This window comes from Ictalurus punctatus, chromosome 23 (assembly GCF_001660625.3).
Source record: "Ictalurus punctatus breed USDA103 chromosome 23, Coco_2.0, whole genome shotgun sequence".
In the NCBI taxonomy this organism is placed as follows: Eukaryota; Metazoa; Chordata; class Actinopteri; order Siluriformes; family Ictaluridae; genus Ictalurus; species Ictalurus punctatus.
In genome coordinates, this window is record NC_030438.2 from 20,626,223 (window position 1) to 20,641,222 (window position 15,000).

A 15,000-nucleotide genomic window follows, 5' to 3' on the forward strand; every position below is an offset into this window, starting at 1 on the left:
CAAACAGGTGAAAGTGCAACAAGAATCAGAACACACACACACGGTAAATGGTGCACTTATATAGCGCTTTTATCCAAAGTGCTTTACACTGTGTCTCATTCACCCATTCACACACTCACACACTCACACACACACACACACCAGTGGTAGCAGAGCTGCCATGCAAGGTGCTAACTTGCCATCGGGAACAACTTGGGGTTCAGTGTCTTGTCCAAGGACACTTCGGCATGTGGAGTCACGTGGAGTCACGTGGGCCGGGAATCGAACCGCCAACCTACGATTAGTGGACAAACCGCTCTACCACCTGATCTACAGCCGCCCCATCACATACACACGCATACACACACACATACACAGACACACACATGGTGTAGGTGATATAAGTGCAGGATAAACAATCCCTAAATCTGACAGCAGATCTCACTTCACTTTACTTTATGCTACAAAAAATATATGAATATATCAATTTTAATTGTGATTTTATTTTATTTGATTATTTTGGGGTCGTAAACAAAGTAAATCTGAATAATAATAACTGTAAAAAAATAAATAAATAAAGTAAGATATGTTCAGTGTGTAGATGTTAATGCATGAGTGATAATGTGATCATGAGACCTGACAGGAGGATGAACATCTCACCTTGTTACTCCGAATAAAAACACACACTCCGTGCTTTAGGAAAGAATACTAACAGGAATCTCTCCTCACACACACACAGCGGCACGTCCAACTTTAAACTGTGACGTGACTTAAACTTCATCTCATCCCCACGACAGTCAAGGCCACGAGCAGCTGAACTCCAAGTACACCGAGGTGTTTAATTTAATGCCCTAGTGCTGTGTGTGTGTGTGTGTGTGTGTGAGAGAGAGAGAGACCGGAGGCTCCTGGAGTTGTTTATAATGCAATTTATTACACTCACTGTACACTTTATTGCACTGTACAGAAGCTGAAGGTTGTTGAACTGCAGTAACTTCTCATTCACCGACTGTAGCAGCAAAGCAGAACCATTCTGACATCTGACCTTGCTGTGACCTTGACCCCGTTTGGATCAGTTACAAAATCTAATCAGTTCATCAGCTGCTTACAATCAGAACTCCACTTCAATCCTACAGACATTCATTCACTCTTCAGATATGAACACACAGATGGACAACCTCAGAAGATGGAGACACACACACATACGCAGAGGCAGACACACACACACACTTTCGCAGAATCAACAATCTTTCAAATCAAATATAAAAAACACCAACCCTATAAGCCCCGCCCACATATTTGCATATTGTAACTTGATTGAGTCTGTTTACACTAAACTCAGATTTCATACTAAAGTGTTTTGTAGTTTTCTCCGTCTCATCTCATCGTCTAACAGCTCATCAGTTGTTTACACAAACTACTTCCTGCTCCGCACGGATCAGTTCTCCGTGTGTCAGTCAGGAACAGTGCGATGGTGAGGAGAGTTTAATCAGGACTCAGTAGTGCTGGTGTAAAAGAGGAGAAACAACCAACATCAACATGTTTCACTCTTTATTAATCCAATTCACGTTTCCAAAGCTCAGCTGTCGAGTGAGGACACGCACACACGCATGCGCACACACAGGCACACACACGCACGCATACACACACACACACACACACACACTCCGACAGCGAGAAGAATAAAAACAAAACAGGAATGATGGATGAAAAATCACTTTTTACATTTTTTCTGTTTTTTTGTATATTTATTGTATAGTCAGGGCCTGTGTGTGTGTGGACCCGGCCGAGTGTTTCTATCTGAAATCTATTTCTCAATGTTTATTTTTTTTTCAATGTTTTAATTATGTATTTATTTTGTCCTTGTCCCAGTCTGGGTGAAGCAGCTGAGTGCAGAGGGGATGATCCTGGAAGAGAGAAAAAACAAACACAGCTGTTAATCTACACGGTGTAGCTTGTGTGAGATCAGAGTGTGTGTGAGAGAGAGATCAGTGTGTGTGTGTGTGTGTGTGTGTGTGTGTGTGTGTGTGAGAGAGAGACATATCAGTACACACCTGGTTCTCATTAAAGCTCCTTGCGTGTAATTAAACAGCAGGAACAGCAGCACTGCCCGCTGATTTCTGAGCGTTTTCCTTTGATTGGTGTGCATGCAGCACAGCCACCGCCTCATCCACCTACACACACACACACACAGTCAATGCCAAACCACAAAACCGAGAATCCTAATAATGTTTGTGATCATCCTAAAAATTTAGAATTATTAAAGTGTTGGAGACAAACACCACAACACACACACCACAACAGCGCGCACACACACACACACGCAACACACCACAACAGCACACACCAGCACACGACACCTCATCACGAACATGTAGAAACAGAATGCTGAAGAATTGTGACCTCGCTTCTTTTGTGCATCTTGAATCATGGGGTGTGTCATATGTAAATAAGGTGGGCGGGTTTCAGGAAATGGACATTCGTTTTGTAACAATAACGTGTGTGTGAGACTGTGTGTGTGTGTGTGTGTGTGTGTGTGTACGTACCTTGGAGCGCAGTGACTCAGGAGACTCAAGCATGTGCAGCAGCTCTGAGTTGTCGATCTCCAGCAGCATACCGGTGATTTTCCCAGCCAGATTCGGGTGCATGTTCTGGATCAACGGGAACAGACGCTCACCTACTCACACACACACACACACACACACACAGTGTGAGAGAAGGAGAAAGTGGTTGTGTGCTCAGAGAAACTCTAGAGGCAGTACGCCCTCTAATGGAACCTTTGAGGAACTCTACACTAGACCCCTAGGTAGGACACACACTCACACACACCTCACACACACCTCACACACACCTCACACACACCTCACACACACCTCACACACACCTCACACACACCTCACACACACCTCACACTTGCCAGAGTAGCGTGTGTAACTCACCCAGCATCTGCTTCTGCTCCTGTGGGGGGGCGGCGGCCAGCATGGAGGCAGTGAGTGGCTCCTGACCCTGAACATGCACCGCGGCCTGACAACACACACACGCACGCACACACACACACACACAAATTAATACACACACATCTACCTACAACTCCAATTCCGAAAAAGTTGGGACAGTATGGAAGATTCTAATAAAACAAAGAGGAGTGATGTGTAAATGTACTACGGCTTATAAACAGAAAACGTATAAAGACGAGGTATTTGATGTTTTATGTAATCAACTGAATAGTTTTTTGAAGATAAACATTTCATTTGAAATTGATGCATGCAACAGGTTCCTAAAAAGTTGGGACGGGGCAGTTTGGGACTAATAGCGATGTGAGAAGCTGAAATAAGGTCGTCATGTGAAACAGGTGAGGCAAGCGTCTAGTCAGAGTATATAAGGAGCCTCCAAAAAAGACCTAGTCCTTCAAGAACAAGGACGGGTCGAGGCAACAGATGCAGCAGAGAATAATCCAACACTTTGAGATCAACATTCCCCAAAGACAAATCAGTAGGATTTGTCATGGGGGCGTGTCAGTGCCCACGGTATGGGGGCGTGTCAGTGCCCACGGTATGGGGGCGTGTCAGTGCCCACGGTATGGGGGCGTGTCAGTGCCCACGGTATGGGGGCGTGTCAGTGCCCACGGTATGGGGGCGTGTCAGTGCCCACGGTATGGGGGCCTGTCAGCGCTCACGGTATACTGGAGTGTCAGTGCCCATGGTATGGGGCGTGTCAGTGCCCATGGTATGGGGCGTGTCAGTGCCCATGGCATGGGTAACTCACACATCTGTGAGGGCATCATTACTGCAGAAAGATATGTGCAGATTTTGGAGAAACATATTCTGCCATCCAGAGCAGGACAAGGCCAGACCACATTCTGTTCGGATTACAGGCGCATGGTTGCGTGAGCAGAGAGTGCAGGTGTGAGCATGTCTCCTGACCCGTCTCCCATTGAGAACGTGTGGTGCATTATGAAGCGTAAAATAAGGCGACGAAGAGACCGTACGGTCGCACAGCTGAAGAAGTGCATAACGGATGAATGGGGAAAGTTCCGCTTCATTAATACACACACACCCACTTCCGTTCAAGAAAGCACTGTTAATGAGCTGATTTATGTGGTATGTATACACACACACAGAGTTACACACAGTCTGTATTAGAGCGAGGTGTGTGTACCTGTGGCAGGGGTACTTGTGTGGGCAGGTGTTGTTGTGTGTTGCGTACTCCGGGTGTGTACTTGTACTGCTGCACTGCTCGCACAGGTGCTGCAGCTGTAGCTGCTCCTGCACTGGCTGGGCGTAACGGCTGAGATGCTACACACACACACACACAGAGGGAGAGTCAGGAATACAGCGAAAACTAAATCTGTAGTGTGTGTGTGTGTACGAGACTCACCCATACGCTGTGATGCCATCATGCGTGGCACCTGATTGGTCGTTGGGCGGATGGCGCCGAAGGTCTGTGGACGCGGTGCTGTGGGACGGATCGCATTCGGCATGTTCTGGAAATCTGCACACAGGAAGTATAATGTCATGATGTCATCAAAAGATGCCAGGGGAATACACACAATAATGGGCTGTGTCCCAAACTGAGTCCATATAATACACCTCAGTTTACTGTAGGCAGTGTACCGAGTGGGTGCAGGGAGCGGTTTGGGACACAACCAGGGGGTGAGGGTAGGTGGGTGTTAGTGTAGCTGGGACTCACGCTGGGGGCGGACGCTCTGCGTGGCCCATCGGGGACTCGGGCGGAGCTGCGCCAGCTGACTGCTTGGATAATAGGCAGCTCTGTTCTGAGCCTGTCTCACACACACACACATAGAGCAGTTAACACACTTTGGAAAGACATTAAAGTGCTAAATGAGTATATGTAAATGGGTTAAAGCCAGTGTGTGTGTACCTGAGGAATAGCAGCCATGAAGTACCCGGATGGAGGAGCGGGCTGGTAGGGGTTGAGGACGGGGTTTGGGACGGCGCGTACACTAGCCATCCTCTGCATGTACTGGTTGGTGAGGTGAGCCTGACGCTCCTCTTTACGCTGCGCCAGAGCCACGTACAGCGGCTTGGTGGCTACGATGCGGCCGTTCATCTCCGTCACCGCCTTCGTGGCTTCCTCCGGAGACGAGAAACACACGAAGCCAAACCCTTTAGAGCGACCACCCTCCATCATCACCTGCAGGGGGCAGCAGAGACGCGCATCACCGTTACAACACACTCAGTAACACCGCTTTTACACCCCTGACCTTAACACTGGCGCGTTAACACTTTCAGCGTCATATAAACAGCAACAGATACCGCACACTTAAACCTAAACATCTGGTTATGCATTTGAGGAAACACTATAAAACACTGGGGTGATGAGTCACAGGTGATTAGTTAAAGGTGAGCAGGCAGGGGTAGGGTACCTTAGCGCTGGTGATTGTTCCAAAAGGTGAGAACTCTTTGCGGAGACGTTCGTCATCCAGACCGTCATCCAGATTCTTCACATACAAGTTCACACCCTACAGCACAGGATGGAGGTCAGCAGTGTGTGTGTGTGTGTGTACGTATGTATATAAATGAGTATATGTTTGTGTGTGTGTGTGTGTGTGTGTGTGTGTGTGTGTGTGTACCTGGTAGCGGGTCATGCGGTCCTGCTTCATCTGCTCAAACTTGCGTTTCAGTTCAGTCTGTCTCTCGCCTTTCTTCTGCGCCCGGCCCACGTACACCTGCTTCCCATTCAGCTCCTTTCCATTCATCTCATCCACAGCCTACACACACACACACACACACACACACTATTACCCCGAGCCCTTGATCCTGAAGTCCATTAGTTTCCCCCAATCTTCACTAGTGCACTTGGTCGCAGTGCACACTTACTCTCTGAGCGTCCTCGTGCCTCTCGAAGCTCACAAAGCCGAATCCTTTAGATTTTCCTCCATCATCGGTCATGACCCGGATACTCAGTGCAGGCCCTGTTACACACACACACACACACCTCACATCACGCACTCAGGCTGCATGTCATTCACTACATCACACTACTGCTTATAGTTATGACTAGAACGTTATCCATTGTAAGGCTGTATCCAAAACATCACACACACACACACACACACACACACACACACACTCATGTTTGGAACAGCGCCTCACCAAACTTGCTGAAGATCTCTTTGAGTTTCTCGTCGTCCATGTCCTCGCCAAAGTTCTTAATGTAGACGTTTGTGAACTCTTTGGCACGAGCTCCCATCTCAGCCTCACGTTCTTTACGGGATTTGAAGCGTCCGACAAACCTGTACCACCACACAGACACACACACAGACACATACCACATCAGCACCAGGAGTAAATTACATCCTGCTAAATCGCAAACTCACAAATTAGTCTCACACACACACACACACACACACAGTCAGGCAGTTAGAGTTATTTAGACATGTCTTACACTTTGCGGTCGTTGAGCAGCATGCCGTTCATTTTCTCTATCGCTCTCTCTGCAGCCTCGTGGGTCTCAAAGTGCACGAAGCCGTAGCCCTTAGAGCCATTTTCATCACACACCACCTTCAGGAGAAGCACGCAGTTACACACACACACGATAGAACAACATGCTGACACTACATTTACACACATACACGATAGAACATGCTGACACCACTTTTACACACACACACAGAGAAGCATGCCAAACCTTGCAGGACAAGATGTTCCCGAACGCTGAGAAGGTGTCGTAGAGAGCCTTGTTGTCGATGGACTTGTCGAGGTTCTTGATGAAGATGTTCCCGACGCCGCTCTTCCTCAGCGAGGGGTCTCTCTGGGACCACATGATCCGTACCGGACGCCCCTTAATCACATCGAAGTTCATGGTGTCCAGAGCTCGCTCGGCTGAAGGGAGAGAAGTCCGGTACAGCCCGTTAGCTTCATTACAAAACACCAAAACACACTGAGATGGGGTTGTGACGCTACCCCGCTGAAATGAGTTTTTGGAGCGTGAGGCGTCTGCTAGTGTTATAAAAGCAAATAGAAACCGCGATACATTGCAATATCGAACCGCAGTACATATGGATTCGGCACCCAAGCACGTTGACCGTATGGATTCGGGTCCCAGCCCCGGCGTACACACGGCCCACATAGCAACACACAGCCATGTCTACACCTTCACATCTACAGCATGTCTTTCAACATTTCCCTTCATTAACTAAAGCTCTCACCAACACTAGATGTCAGTGTGAAGACTTTTAGTTTAACAGTGAAGGATTATCCAGAGAAACGAGGATTGTAGCAAATATCAAATAAAATGATCGGATAAACAGTGAGCTTGGAGGAAAAACACTGACAATCCAAATGGAAATAAAACCACAGAGGAGCACCTGTACACCCCAGGACCAGCTTTATAATTAATCCCATCCGAATAGAGCCATAAACATCCAGCAACGTCCTGAATAATAAAACATTAGTGAAATATCCGCACGTCAGGTTTAATACACCATATAAACACTTCACCAGGGACAGAAGTGTATAACTGTCTCACCGGCGGGCTGCTGGAGGTAATAAACTGTACAGTAACATATAACACACGTTAGACAGACAGACAGACAGTCAGTCTCACCGTCGGCGGGCTGCTGGAAGTTGACGTAGGCGTATCCGAGCGAGCGGCGGGTCATCATGTCCCTGCACACCCGGATGGAGAGGATAGGACCCGCGGGGCTGAACTTCTCGTACAGCATGGCCTCGGTGACGTCAGGGTGCAGATCTCCCACATACAGAGACGCCATGGGGTAACTGGGAGCGCTGGGGTTCATCTTCACCTACTGTTCACGCGCACTGATCAACCGGAAACACACGGAGCACGGTTTAGGCCAAACAAGCTAGCTAATTTAAACGCACGGTAACTATGGCAACTGAGCTGACGGTTTTGTTTTTTTTAGCGCAAACAAACTGATCAGGATTCCAACCGGATTTCAACCAACAAACTTGTAAAGGTAAAACGCTAAAGACAGAAAAAAACGACCCGCTCCAAACTAGCTTGAGCTAATGCTAATCGGTTAGCACACTAGGCTAATCCCTTCAAATTAGAGCGCTGCTAGTTCGGCTAACTCAACACGCTAATCTGCTCCGATAGCTAAATCTGATAATCCCGCTGCGACTTTACTGCTTCACCGAGTCACGGTTACAAAGACGAAAATAGATTTTTTGTTGATTTTCTGTTTTATAATTTTTTTTGTATTTTTGATTTTTTTTAATAAGATGTGTGCCGAGGCTCGCTCTTAGGCACACGCGCTTACCACAGCACTAGACGGAAGAGGGGCGGAACCGGAAACCCGTCTCACAAAAAAAAAAACTTTTTCCTCCGGAAGTAGCAGTTTAAAAAGTAGGAAATACAGTTTAAAGTGTTAAAGCTTAACGATAGACGAATTAAAGTAAATGAAAACATGATACAATCAACCATTTGGACAAAACTAATATCAGTATTATATTATATGATGTGATAAATAAATAAATAAACAATCCCAACACTCTGTACCTCCTGTTTTAAATGTTTATAGTTGCTTTCCAGACTGGAGAATCTGTGGTCTGTACATTGTCAGTGGTAGAATACAAGGAGACACTTTAAGGAGATTTACATTTTGCTCCCTTCTTTGGGAACAGCGCAGTAGATTATATGATAACTGACTTGGACCCATCATCTCTCAGCGCATTCACTAACCCCATCTCTAACTTTAACCCTAACACTAACCCCATCTCTAACCCTAACACTAACCCCATCTCTAACCCTAACACTAACCCCATCTCTAATACTAACTCTAACCCCATCTCTAACCCTAACACTAACCCCATCTCTAACACTAACACTAACACTAACCCCATCTCTAACCCTAACACTAACCCCATCTCTAACCCTAACACTAACCCCATCTCTAACCCTAACTCTAACCCCATCTCTAACCCTAACACTAACCCCATCTCTAACACTAACACTAACACTAACCCCATCTCTAACCCTAACTCTAACCCCATCTCTAACCCTAACACTAACCCCATCTCTAATACTAACTCTAACCCCATCTCTAACCCTAACACTAACCCCATCTCTAACCCTAACACTAACCCCATCTCTAACCCTAACACTAACCCCATCTCTAACCCTAACTCTAACCCCATCTCTAACCCTAACACTAACCCCATCTCTAACACTAACACTAACACTAACCCCATCTCTAACCCTAACTCTAACCCCATCTCTAACCCTAACACTAACCCCATCTCTAATACTAACTCTAACCCCATCTCTAACCCTAACACTAACCCCATCTCTAACACTAACACTAACCCCATCTCTAACCCTAACTCTAACCCCATCTCTAACCCTAACACTAACCCCATCTCTAACCCTAACACTAACCCCATCTCTAACCCTAACACTAACCCCAACTCTAACACCATCTCTAACCCCTTCTCTAACCCTAACATTAACCCCATCTCTAACCCTAACTCTAACCCCATCTCTAACCCTAACACTAACCCCATCTCTAACACTAACACTAACCCCATCTCTAACCCTAACTCTAACCCCATCTCTAACCCTAACACTAACCCCATCTCTAACCCTAACACTAACCCCAACTCTAACACCATCTCTAACCCCTTCTCTAACCCTAACATTAACCCCATCTCTAACCCTAACTCTAACCCCATCTCTAACCCTAACACTAACCCCATCTCTAACACTAACACTAACCCCATCTCTAACCCTAACACTAACCCCATCTCTAACCCTAACACTAACCCCATCTCTAACCCTAACCCTAACCCCCTAACCCTAACCGCTAACCCTAACCCCAACCCTAACACTAACCCCAACTCTAACACCATCTCTAACCCCTTCTCTAACCCTAACATTAACCCCATCTCTAACCCTAACATGAACCCCAACTCTAACCCTAACACTAACCCCATCTCTAACCCTAACACTAACCCTAACACTAACCCCATCTCTAACCCTAACACTAATCCCATCTCTAACCCTAACACTAACCCCATCTCTATCCCTAACACTAACCCCAACTCTAACCCTAACACTAACCCCATCTCTAACCCTAACCCCAACTCTAACCCTAACACTAACCCCATCTCTAACACTAACCCCATCTCTAACCCTAACCCTAACCGCCTAACCCTAACCCCCTAACCCTAACTTTAACCCTAACCCTAACCGCTAACCATAACCCCAACCCTAACCCTAAACCCTAACCGCCTAACCCTAACACTAACCCCATCTCTAACCCTAACACTAATCCCAACTCTAACCCTAACACTACCCCCATCTCTAACCCTAACACTAATCCCAACTCTAACCCTAACACTAACCCCATCTCTAACACTAACACCACCTCTAACCCTAACACCATTTCTAACACCAACCCCACCTCTAACCCTAACCCTAACCCCAACTCTAACACTAACCCCAACTCTAACCGTAACACTAACCCCATCTCTAACCCTAACACTAATCCCATCTCTAACACTAACACTAACCCCATCTCTAACCCTAACACTAACCCCATCTCTAACCCTAACACTAACCCCATCTCTAACCCTAACTCTAACCCCATCTCTAACCCTAACACTAACCCCATCTCTAACCCTAACACTAACACTAACCCCTTCTCTAACCCTAACATTAACCCCATCTCTAACCCTAACATGAACCCCAACTCTAACCCTAACACTAACCCCATCTCTAACCCTAACACTAACCCTAACACTAACCCCATCTCTAACCCTAACACTAATCCCATCTCTAACCCTAACACTAACCCCAACTCTAACCCTAACACTAACCCCATCTCTAACCCTAACCCCAACTCTAACCCTAACACTAACCCCATCTCTAACACTAACCCCATCTCTAACCCTAACCGCCTAACCCTAACCCTAACCCTAACCGCTAACCATAACCCCAACCCTAACCCTAAACCCTAACCGCCTAATCCTAACACTAACCCCATCTCTAACCCTAACACTAATCCCAACTCTAACCCTAACACTACCCCCATCTCTAACCCTAACACTAACCCCATCTCTAACACTAACACCACCTCTAACCCTAACACCATTTCTAACACCAACCCCACCTCTAACCCTAACCCTAACCCCAACTCTAACACTAACCCCAACTCTAACCGTAACACTAACCCCATCTCTAACCCTAACACTAATCCCATCTCTAACACTAACACTAACCCCAACTCTAACCCTAACACTAACACTAATCCCATCTCTAACCCTAACACTAACCCCAACTCTAACCCTAACACTAACCCTAACACTAACACTAATCCCATCTCTAACCCTAACACTAACCCCAACTCTAACCCTAACACTAACCCCATCTCTAACCCTAACACTACCACTAACCCCAACTCTAAACCTAACACTAACCCCAACTCTAACCCTAACACTAACCCCAACTCTAACCCTAACACTAACCCCATCTCTAACCCTAACACTACCACTAACCCCATCTCTAACCCTAACACTAACCCCATCTCTAACCCTAACACTAACCCCATCTCTAACCCTAACACTAACCCCATCTCTAACCCTAACACTAACCCCAACTCTAACCCTAACACTAACCCCATCTCTAACCCTAACACTACCACTAACCCCAACTCTAAACCTAACACTAACCCCAACTCTAACCCTAACACTAACCCCAACTCTAACCCTAACACTAACCCCATCTCTAACCCTAACACTACCACTAACCCCATCTCTAACCCTAACACTAACCCCATCTCTAACCCTAACACTAACCCCATCTCTAACCCTAACACTAACCCCATCTCTAACCCTAACACTTCCACTAACCCAAACTCTAACCCTAACACTAACCCCATCTCTACCCCTAATCCCATCTCTAACACTAACCCCAACTCTAACACTAACACTAAACCCATCTCTAACCCTAACACTAACCCCATCTCTACCCCTAATCCCATCTCTAACACTAACCCCATCTCTAACCCTAACACTAACCCCATCTCTAACCCTAACACTAACCCCATCTCTAACCCTAACACTAAACCCAACTCTAACACTAACACTAACACTAAGCCTCCTGTCTGATCACAGAATATCACTGTGTATCTCAGAAGAACTAATACTGCTATCAGCACACAACCCAGTAAGCTGTACCACATCAGAAAACCATACAGATGGACTGAACACAGCACACAGAAATACCAGAAAGCAGCAGGCAGCCAAACAATACCAACAGTCCTAGATAACCTTCTGGATAGCACCTGTGTTCACACTAAAGAACGGGTCAAACTGGCTGTGAAAGATATAAATTACCTGTTCGTAAAAGCAGCAAAACTATCAAGTCTAAAGGTGAAAAATAGACAAAACCACATATTCAACAGTGACAATAACTGGTTTGATCTAGATTGTCAAAATATTAGGAAAATCTCAGAACATTGTCTAATCAAAAACACAGAGATCCAGACAACACAGAGATTCCATTACTGTGAAACACTAAAACAATACAAGCACACGCTTAGAACCAAAAAAGCACAATACACCCAAAAGCAATAGACAGTAATGGAGAAATCGATCATTAGTAATCCAAAATGGTGAAATATGGGAAAACCATTTCCAAACTCTGTTTGAAGAAGTTGAAACTGGCACAAATTGTAAACAAAATGAAAAAATAAATAAACCACTGAAGAACTAGAATTAATAATCAAAGGCAATCAAAACCCATTAGACTTACCTATTACTGAAAATGCACTCATAGACCAAATTAAAACCATAAAACCCAAAAAAGCATCCGGACTTGATGGAATATTAAATGAATTGAAAAAACATACAAGTTCTAAATTCTAGCTGGTCATCCTAAAAGTATTCAGTAGTGTTCTGAGTGTAGCACATGTCCCTGACATCTGGAATCAAGGGCTGATAACACCAGTCTTTAAAAATGGGAACACATTTGACCCAAATAACTACAGGGGAATTTGTGTGAGAAACGACCTGGGGAAGTTATCTTGTAGTATAATAAATTCTACACTTTTGGAATTCCTTACAGCACACAACGTCCTGAGCGGAAGTCAAATTGGATTCTTACCAAATTATCAACATACAAAATGATCTTACCGACATTCTTCAACATTTACATAAAGGAACTGGCGAGCAGTCTGGAGCGATCAGCAGACCCCGGGCTCCGACCTGCTCCTGCTGTCTCCCACTGAACGGGGCCTTCAGCAGACCCTGGACCTGCTGGAGCAGTACTGCCAGAAAGGGCGCTGGCAGTAAACCTCAAAAAGACTAAAATCATGACCTTTCAGAAAATATCTAGATCCCAGGGAAAACAACACACATTCACATTAGGAAATCACATCACTCACTCATCACACTGTAACTATCTAGGACTAAACATCAGTTCCACAGGAAACTTCCACTCTGCAGTGAATGATGTGCATTAAATTATGTCTGGGTAAGAACTGTACAACAGGGGGTTGCTGTGGTGCAGCAGGTAGCATTGACTCCTCACAGCTCCAGGGTCTCCGGTTCCATCCTGAGCTTGGGGTACTGTCTGAGTGGAGTTTCCCGTCTTCTCCCCATACCCGTGTGGGTTTCCTCTGGGTTCTCCGGTTTTCTCCCAGCTCATGCAGGTGGGTGGAACAGCTATGCTAAATTACCCTTAAGTGTGAATGAGTGCAAGAGTGAGAGTGTGCATGTGTATATGTGGTGCTCTATGAAGGACTAGCGTGTTATCCAGGTGGCAAATTCTCCCGCCTTGCAGGCAGTATTCCGGGGATAGACTCCGGCTACACCGCGACCCTGACCAGGATGAAGTGCTTACTAAAGATGCATGTCAGAAGTCTGTAACTTTTGGAATTATTTGGCATTATTTAAATGATTTATTAAGGAGATAATGTGTGAATTATTAGAAGTTGTATTTGTCAAATAAAGTCAGAGGAAATAAAGGACTAGTAAACACTCACTGGAATATTTCATTAATTTTTTTCTATTTAATAGAAAAACATTTACACCTTAACGTTGATACTAAACTGTAATTAGGAAATAAATAAAGTAAAATGTTAAATGTAGTGTGTAGTTCTAATCAGTCCCTGAAAGTGACCACTAGATGGCAGCAGCCTCACTGCTGTTCTCACAGCGCCCCCATCTTTCTCACAAAGAAACTGCATCACAAACTGCAGCAGTGCATTATGGGTAAATTGTGCTCTTGACGTGTACAGTGCAACATTAACATTGTGTGTTCTGTAAGTTATGGACTTGGAATCAATGGGCAATGGGTGAGTTAGGAACAGAAAACATAATTAAGCAGGTTTCCCACACGGAGAGAGATAAATAACACACCCTCAATTAGCAGTTAGCATACTGAACATATGCTTATAAACATGTTATAACTGACATATTCCCATAAACCTGATTGATATTAACACACTGGAACAAGATCCTCCTCCACACGTCACTTCCTGTCGGGCGCATGATCAAATCTTAGATATGACGCTCATCAGACAGGTCAAAATACCTCAAATTAAATGCATTAGACCATATTTTAACTTTTTTTAAAAACATTTACAATATGTATGAATGTTACACTGTTATAAAGTTCATGCCGGTTTGATCTGAGGGAAAAAAGTGGAGTAAACATACCTGTGTGTGTGTGTGTGTGTGTGTGTGTGTGTGTGTGTGTGTGTGTGTGTGTGTAAACTACCATGTCTATCAAATCCCACATGTCCCCTTATTCCCTACAGTGAAGAACGAATGTTAATAACAGAGTCTCTCCACACAGACTGAGGGATTGGGTTGAGTGTGAACCCGAGGTGAACTCCGTGTCTGTGCCATCATCAGGGAAGACCAATCACCACCTCCTCCACGTGCGTGCGTGTGTGTGTGCGCGTGAGACTGTGTTCAGTAGCGGCTGTGTTCATCTGTTGCAGATACAATCACGTCCATCCAGATGCGCATGCTCTCGGCACTCGGAGCCACGAGGAAAAACAGACGCTCGTACGTCTTCACGCAGAAGGTCAGG

The 15,000-nt window shown here is 45.4% G+C and overlaps 2 protein-coding genes across 7 annotated transcripts in view; both read right to left on the reverse strand.

Annotated features, from left to right (window-relative positions):
- Positions 1–1,512: 1,512 nt before the first annotated feature.
- pabpc1a (poly(A) binding protein, cytoplasmic 1a) lies at positions 1,513–8,235 on the reverse strand. The gene is made up of 15 exons (XM_017452865.3): positions 7,546–8,235; positions 6,628–6,821; positions 6,385–6,500; positions 6,093–6,232; positions 5,817–5,911; positions 5,570–5,707; positions 5,363–5,458; positions 4,858–5,130; positions 4,666–4,756; positions 4,354–4,467; positions 4,135–4,271; positions 2,916–3,000; positions 2,523–2,653; positions 2,031–2,150; positions 1,513–1,883 (listed from the first exon to the last, which is right to left on the reverse strand). The coding sequence occupies exons 1-14, from the start codon at positions 7,736–7,738 to the stop codon at positions 2,061–2,063; spliced, it is 1,893 nt and encodes a 630-aa protein (XP_017308354.1). The 5' UTR covers positions 7,739–8,235; the 3' UTR covers positions 1,513–1,883; positions 2,031–2,060.
- A 5,717-nt stretch (positions 8,236–13,952) lies between these two features.
- The window catches only part of LOC108256233 (pleckstrin homology-like domain family B member 3), a 22,083-nt gene continuing 21,035 nt past the window's right edge, over positions 13,953–15,000 (reverse strand). For 5 of the 6 annotated variants that reach the window (XM_053674908.1, XM_053674905.1, XM_053674906.1 and 2 more), the window contains one exon: positions 13,953–15,000. This exon is cut by the window's right edge and continues 14 nt beyond it. In XM_053674908.1, coding sequence (XP_053530883.1) covers positions 14,880–15,000 — 121 coding nt within the window. In that variant the 3' untranslated portion in view covers positions 13,953–14,879. The other variant, XM_053674910.1, reaches the window with a different exon arrangement.

Excerpts from the sequence above, each read along its gene's own strand:
- pabpc1a (XM_017452865.3), bottom strand. The coding sequence starts at position 7,738 with ATGAACCCCAGCGCTCCCAGTTACCCCATGGCGTCTCTGTATGTGGGA. Across the intron at positions 4,757-4,857 it reads TCATGGCTGCTATTCCTCAG|GCTCAGAACAGAGCTGCCTA; the intron begins GTACACACACAC and ends TGTGTGAGACAG. Across the intron at positions 3,001-4,134 it reads CACAAGTACCCCTGCCACAG|GCCGCGGTGCATGTTCAGGG; the intron begins GTACACACACCT and ends GTGTGTTGTCAG.